The 8,069-nt window shown below is 38.0% G+C and overlaps 1 protein-coding gene across 1 annotated transcript in view; it reads right to left on the reverse strand.

Annotated features, from left to right (window-relative positions):
- Positions 1-7,362, reverse strand: part of LOC118733977 (matrix metalloproteinase-2-like) — a 32,367-nt gene extending 25,005 nt beyond the window's left edge. Inside the window, exons 1-3 of the mRNA XM_036463640.1 lie at positions 7,080-7,362; positions 6,856-7,008; positions 6,503-6,699 (exon numbers count right to left, since the gene is read on the reverse strand). Of these exons, the coding sequence (XP_036319533.1) occupies positions 6,503-6,699; positions 6,856-7,008; positions 7,080-7,256 (527 nt within the window). The 5' untranslated portion in view covers positions 7,257-7,362. The remainder of the gene's footprint in view (positions 1-6,502; positions 6,700-6,855; positions 7,009-7,079) is intronic.
- Positions 7,363-8,069: the final 707 nt, after the last annotated feature.

Consider the following 8,069-nt stretch of genomic DNA (forward strand, 5'->3'; position numbering starts at 1 on the left):
CAAAAACGTAAACTACATAAAATTCTAAGAAAATTCTCCGAAGAAACCATGTATATAAAATAAAATCCTAATCCGCGCCTCTCGACTTGAAAATTTATATGGCCGCCTTTGCAAAAAAAAATAAATGTTAGAAAAAATAGGTTTTTCCAAAAAGAAATCGAATTTTGTGAATAAAATTGTTTAGTAAGGTAGTTATTTTGCAATTTATATTTTCAAGTTGAGAGGCGCGGATTAGGGTTTGATTTTAGACCCATGGTTTCTTCAGAGAATTTTCTTAGAATTTAATGTAGATTACGGTTTTGCTATACGATTTTTAATTTTTTTTTCATCTATACAAATCAACCCGCCCTAATATGCATACTAGGGCGCTTTTTTCAGCGACAATTTTTTTTACTCCTACCTGCAAAATTTTTTGGGAAATACCTAAAAACAAGTGCCATGAAAAGTTGAGCTCTTAATATTAATATTAAGTGCTCGACCAAGGCTTGCAAATAATTCCCGTTCAATATACACACATAAACTCTGATTGTTTTCCTTACAAATTCCAAAGCTCAGAGGCATTTAATGGTATAGCCTTGGTCAATAATAGGCCCTCTTTAGAATTGAATGCTCTAAAAAGTGTCTTTTGCTGCGTAACCTTAACTCCCAGCAGCGAGGTAGTACGGGTCACTAAACCCATTTTTTCATGAAATTCGAAATTTTTTGCCATTCACCCTGTTCCGCCAAACAAGTTCTCACTTAAAAAATAAAATCTTATCAATCTTATGCATATCTACGGTCAAGGTCTCTACTTCGACCTTTCACACTTGAAATTTGAAAGAACGGTGCAAATCCAACGACCTTTGCAAAAAATTATTTCTCGAATAATACATATACATACTTAGTTTGAACGGTATGGCTTTTCGAAAAGGTGGCAAACCTGATCAAAGGTATTTTCAATCTAAAGCTTTCATAAATCTCTTTCGATTGACATTCATATTTTAATATTTCATAAAAATTGCGTTTTAAGTTTACATAATTCAACTATTAAAACAGGTGTAAATCCTTTTCAAAAGTATTTTCGAACTAAAATCTGCTTAAATATATTTCGTCTACCATTGTGATACATATCTATTTCAATAAACTGATGAATTAAGTTGAATCTGATTTTTGAAACACGGGGCAACCCATTTCCATTGATACCCACCTTTTAATAATTAATCCAAGTTATTAAATTGAATGCCACTTTCTAATCACGTGACAACCCTCTTCAAACATTCAAAATGTCCAAACTAAAGAGTTCTTTCGCTTGACACTCGTGTTTTCATATTTCAAATAGTTTGCGTATAAGTTAATTAAATTCGACTTTTTAAAATGGTGGCAACCCTTTTCAAAGTATCTTGAAGCTGAACTACAAATTATCAAACGGGTGACAACAACCTTTTCAAAATATTTACAAACTACTACGTTCTTAACCTTTTTCGTCTGGCGCCCATACATATTTACTTTACCTAATTCCCTTAATTCTAATTGCAATTAATTTTTCAAGAAGGTGGCATCCCTTCTACAGTTAAGTTGTTTGAATATTGAATTAATACCCGCTCGAGGAAAGGGTGCGATAGTAGACTCCAGTTATAAGATTATTAATTAAGTTTCTAAGAGACAGTCGGTACTTTACTTATTTTCTTATTGCCTTCGAAAAGATATTAGGTCCATTCAATAACTTTTCCGATAAGTACTTGCAGGGAGAACGTAAAAGAAAAATAGAGAGTAAAATTGAGAGCAAAACAAAATTTTCTGAAAAAGTTATTCAACGCAAAACTAGTAAAAACTTGCAACTTACGCCATTTTGACACTTTCTGACGTCTAATTTTAGGGGCGCAATTTTCTTTTTAATTCGGAATAGTTCCCATCGCCATAAAAATAAAAAAAAAATACAATAGATTTAAAATTTTCATCCATATTTTCATTTCATGAATTATGTTTTATCAAATCATCCTCTTAAACAGTTTGTTTACATTTGAATTTGAAACATAACCTTAATATTTGACTCCTGCAAATTCCTGCTAGTAAACTTTTTACTTGCAAGAAAATGCAACTCTCTCGGGTTGTTACGCTCTCGAATTCGCTCTCTCTTGCAAATATTTTGGGTTATTGAATGCATTTCAAGTAAAAACGTGCAAGTACTAGTAACAATTCGTAACAATTTTTTGATATTGAATGGACCTATTAACTAACACCCACATGCAAAAAAACAATGCTTCATAGATTGAAATTTTTTGGTTTGAAAATCTTACTTCATAAAGCTCAAAGGGCGTAGCCAGGTAGGTAGGAGGGCAGCTGCATCCCTTTCAATGCATTTCTATCCCTTCCAATGCCTTCGTATCCCTTCCAATTCCTTCTTATCCCTTCCAATGTGTTCCAATCCTTTCCAATGCTTTCGTATCCCTTCCAATGCGTTCCTATCCCACCAATGCCTTCTCATCCCTTCCGATGCCTTTCTATACCTTCCAATTCCTTCTTATCCCTTCCAATGTGTTCGTATCCTTTCCAATGCCTTCGTATCCCTTCCAATGTCTTCCTATCCCTTCCAATACCTTTCTATCCCTTCCGAAGCCTTCTCATCCCTTCCAATGCTTTTCTATAACTCCCACTGCCTTCCTATCCCTTTCAATGCCTTCGTATCCCTTCCAATGCCTTTCTATACCTTCCACTGCTTTTCTATCCCTTCCAATGCCTTCGTATCCCTTCCAATGCATTCCTATCACTTCCAATGCCTTTCCATCCTTTCCAAGGCCTTCTCTTCCTTCCAATGCCTTTCTATATCTTCCACTGCCTTTCTATCCCTTCCAATGCCTTCGTGTCTCTTCCAATGCATTTCTATCCCTTCCAATGCCTTCGCATCCCTTCCAATTTCTTATTATCCTTTTCAATGTGTTCCTATCTTTCCAATGCCTTCGTATCCCTTCCAATGTGTTCCTATCCCTTCCAATGCCTTTCTATCCCTTCCAAAACCTTCTCATCCCTTCTAATGCTTTTCTATACCTTCCACTGCCTTCCTTTCCCGTCCAATGCCTTCGTATCCCTTCCAATGCGTTCCAATCCCTTCCAATGCCTTTCTATACGTTCCACTGCCTTTCTATCCCTTCCAATGCCTTCGTATCCCATCCAATGCCTTCTCATCCCTTCCAATGCCTTTCTATATTTTCCACTGCCCTCCTATCCTTTCCAATGCTTTCGAATCCTTTCCACTACCTTCGTATCCCTTCCAATGCGTTCCTATCCCTTCCAACACCTTTCTATCCCTTCCAAAGCCTTTTCATCCCTTCCAATGCCTTTCTATACCTTCCACTGCCCTCCTATCCCATCCAATGCGCTCCTATCCCTTCCACTGCCTTTCTATCCCTTCCAATGCCTTCGTATCCCTTCCAATGCATTCCTATCACTTCCAATGCCTTTCTATCCCTTCCAAGGTCTTCTCTCCTTTCCAATGCCGTTCTAAACCTTCCAATGCCTTCCTGTCCCTTCCAATGCGTTTCTATCCCTTCCAACGCTTTCCTATCCCTTCCAATTCCTTTTTATCCCTTCTAATGTGTTCCTATCCTTTCCAATGCCTTCGTATCCCTTCTAATGCATTCCTATCCTTTCCAATGCCTTTTTATCCCTTCCAATGCCTTCTCATCTCTTCCAATGCCTTTCTGTACCTTCCACTGCCTTCCTATCCATCCCAATGCCTTCGTATCCCTTCCAATGCGTTCCTGTCCCTTCCAACGCCTTCCTATCCCTTCTAATTCCTTCCAATGTTTTCCTATCCTTTCCAATGCCTTCGTATTTCTTCCAATGCCTTTCTATCCCTTCCATTGCATTTCTATAACTTCCACTGCCTTCCAATGCCTTCGTATCCCTTCCAATGCGTTCCTATACCTTCCAACGCCTTCCTATCCCTTATAATGTGTTCCTATCTTCCTATCCCCTTCAATTCCTTCTTATCCCTTCCAATGTATTCCTATACCTTCCACCGCCTTCCTGCCCCTTCCAATGCGTTTCTATCCCTTCCAACGCCTTCCTATCGCTTCCAATTCCTCCTTATGTGTTCCTATCCTTTCCAATGCGTTTTTTCCCCTCCAATGCCTTCTCATCCTTTCCAATGCCTTTATATGCCTTCGTATCCCTTTCAATGCGTTCCTGTCCCTTCCAACGCCTTCCTATCCCTTCTAATTCCTTCCAATGTGTTCCAATCCTGTCCAGTGCCTTCGTATTTATTCCAATGCCTTTCTATCCCTTCCATTGCATTTCCATACCTTCCACTGCCTTCCTATTCCTTGCAATGCCTTCGTATCCCTTCCAATGCGTTCCTGTACCTTCCAACGCCTTCATATCCCTTATATTGTGTTCCTATCCTTTCTAATGCCTTTCTATCCCTTCCAATACCTACTTATCCACTCCAATGTCTTTATATACCTTTCACTGCCTTCCTATCCCTTCCAATGGCTTCGTATCCCTTCCACTTCCTTCTTATCCCTCCCTTCCAATGCCTTCCTATCCCTTCCAATGGCCAAGTCCCCTTTCCTTCCAATCCCTTCCAATGTGTTCCTATCCTTTCCAATGTCTTCGTATCCCTTCCAATGCCTTTCTATATTTTCCACTGCCCTCCTATCCTTTCCAATGCCTTCGTATCCTTTCCAATACCTTCGTATCCCTTCCAATGCGTTCCTATCCCTTCCAACACCTTTCTATCCCTTACAAAGCCTTTTCATCCCTTCCAATGCCTTTCTATACCTTCCAACGCCTTCCTATACCTTTCAGTTCCTTCTTATCCCTTCCAATGTGATCCTATCCTTTCCAATGCCTTCGTATCCCCTCCAATGCCTCCCAATGGAACTACTAAACTGCCTACCCAAAATTTTTCTAATTGTCTTAATTTTTGCACGAATTTTGAAATGTGGACTTATGTGGCGCTAGTTATATAAAGTGCTACACTTGTATAAAAATAAAAAAAAATATAAAAAAATAGCCAAAACTAGTCAAACTGTCACTTGACTTAATCAGCTGACCACAAGGGTATTTTCCAAAATGAAAAGAAGCATTTCCGCATTATCGCGCAACAACCTATTTCTATTTTCAACATAAATGCTACCCGAAGAACTAAACACTCTTTTTGATTTCACTGAGGAAGGTGTTGCACAGAGACACTTCATTACCAGTGTAAACAAATTTGGCAGCTATGTATATTTAAAATAAACATTCATCAACCACACGTTTCTGCTTAGCGGCATTTATTGTTGGTTATCTTTTGTCTTCGACGTCCTTTGCTTACCAAAAATAATCTATAAATCAGGGTTGCAGACGGAGAAGTTATTTTTTCAATACAGAATTATTTTATAACTTGGATTTAAGAGGAACAATTTTGTATTCCTAATTACGTATTGGATAGTTCACCTCAAAAAAGCAGATAATCTAGTCATAAGTATGTTGCTAAACAAGAAAACCTGACTTCCAAAACGTACCAATATACTCCGGTTTTTAAACTGTTTGTATATGCAGTTGTGAAACATTGCATATTTCGAATATTCAATATAACATTGAACAGCGATACGTTTCGATAACTTCTCGGATGCGGTTCGGAAAAGTATACATTGTCCACCATTTGTAGTTCGGCGTTACAGAACATTATACTTTGTTTGGAAGTTGACATTTTTTCGCCTGCAGGAATACGAATAGAAGTATGTACACTTTTAAGATGCATGCATGTGCATTATGCGTGCCTTTTATCGTTCTGTATTTCAATAAATCCCTGGCCATGTTAAACCCAGTTGAAGCAAATTTCCTGTATTTCTCTTACTAGCACCTGAAACCATACTTATGTGTTTACTAGCGCTGGCAGCTTTAAAAAATTTATAGCGTTTTTACGTTCTTTGGCAAACTACGCTCTGTTAGAGATAACTTTTACTGTGCTTTGACCGCCTTTGCATCAATACTCCTCGACCATCTAGGGAACTCATTTATATTTTAAAGTGCATTGCCATCGTGGTTGGAACTATGCTGAAAATTTCAAGTCTCTGTCTTGTCGGGAAGTTAGTTTAAAATCGATTGGAAATTTCCGCGGGTTGAGCAAATTAAATAAAAGCTTGTAAAAATATCAAAATTTCAAATATGATGACACTTTTATAGATGAAATTTTGTTCTTATCGTGAAGGTCGCTTGGGACTTTCTCCTAAGTTTGTGATTGTACTTATTGGAAACCCTGTACATATATGTAATTAAATCATTATTAGCATAGTTAATTAATGTTCACCATGGAAGCTTATGTTCAAAATTTTAAGATTCTTGTTTGGCAAAATTTTGTATAAAATGCTCCCACTATGCTTCGCCCTATCCTCATTTAAAGACTTTATTGCAATGTAGTTCACCAGTTAGTATAAGCAGAGATAATTTCAAAGTGATGATCTTAAACCACTTTGGTTTCGCGCGCACAAAATTATAGTAAATAGTTGCACAAACACGCCTACCTTATTTTATTTACAGATAACTTATACGTCGCTTTTTCCAAGTAGGTGCGCCGATCACAAATCGTTTCTCTCGTAAAGTAAAAACATTATCAAGCTCTGATTCACTTCTTTTGCCTCTTCTGCCATTTACGAAAGCACGCTGCGTACTACTGGTGAGATAATATGGAGTGCCCTCAATGTCGGGGACACCACAGCGTGGCTTGATGAATAGCTTAAATAAATATAAACAAAAAAGTTGTATATGAACATTTTTAGGACTACATTCTCCGCTTTAAATAAAGAACCGACGAAGTCAAGTTCAATAAACTTCACACGCTTATCACTGTTATCAACGCCAGCTGTATGACGGATAGACTTTTAATCTTACCTCCAACGTTTCATTGTCCAGCTTGCCCGTCTGGTTGAGCCCTCCATACTTTTGTACATTCTTTATAGCTTCCACTATTGCCGACTCATGATAAAGCGATTCAGAGTCGCTCGGATTAGGTTCTAAGTAGCCGAAGCGTCGCATAAAACGTAGCTAAAATTAGAATAAGCAAATAAATAATGAACTAGAATAGAAGGCTTTTTCGCTTTTGCTGTTGCGCATACGATTTCCGGTGGCGGCACTTCGATGTTCCGTTTGGCGCGCACATCCTCTTGCTGAGTAACTTCCATTGTGTTTGTTGTTCGTTTTTGTACTATTAGTGGCGTTGCACTTGCAGGTGCAGTTCGCGTCCCCCACATGAGTGTTATGCAAAGAATCCCGCAGAGTACAAATGATGCCATAATTTCACCAAATTTAATATTTAACACGCTTCCCGCCGTCTTAGTTTTCACGCACAAACAGTCCCACTCTTGTAGAGCGGATTTTCGCAACTGACTTAAGTATGCGACTAGCAAATGGCTCGACTGGACGGAGAGGCGACATAATTTGGCGTTGACTGCTTATCAGGAATGAGTGCGTAAACGTGTACATATGTACACATATATCGTCGTTTAAAGTACAAAACCGCGTATCGTCATTCTGCAAAACCACGTAACTGATATTGGATTTGCTCACACAAGTTCTTGGCTCAATCCTTATCCATTCGCCCTGAAATATAGTAGCCAGAAATGCGATTGCTTTATAAAAAAGGGAACCATTTTGAAATATGAGTGTTTTTACTCTCTAGAAAATAATTTATGCAACCTCACACACGCGGTTTTGCATTTTGTTGATACGCGGTTTGTACTTTGAACGACGATATGTATGTCCATATATGTATGCAAGTTTGTATGAGCTTATAAAATCTTTGAAACCTCGCTACGCTAACTAGAAGACCTGATTGATGCATAAAAAAAGAACATAACCTCAGCCCAAAAAGTTGACTACAAACATTGAGATTGACTTGAGGAAATTATTATGGATAGGTTCCATCAAATAACCTAAGTATACAGAAAACAAGGATTCCTGTTATCAATCATACGTATTGAAAATTCAGTATCCGCACAGTGAACTAATGTTATTTTCATTTCCACCAAAAAATAACGCTTTTTGATCAGTGTACGAAAATAAATTATATTATACGCAGTGTTGCCAGATTTGCTTCAACTATAAAT

Source organism: Rhagoletis pomonella, unplaced genomic scaffold (assembly GCF_013731165.1).
Source record: "Rhagoletis pomonella isolate Grant_MI unplaced genomic scaffold, Rhpom_1.0 Rhpom_scaffold_00002, whole genome shotgun sequence".
Classification (NCBI taxonomy): domain Eukaryota; kingdom Metazoa; phylum Arthropoda; class Insecta; order Diptera; family Tephritidae; genus Rhagoletis; species Rhagoletis pomonella.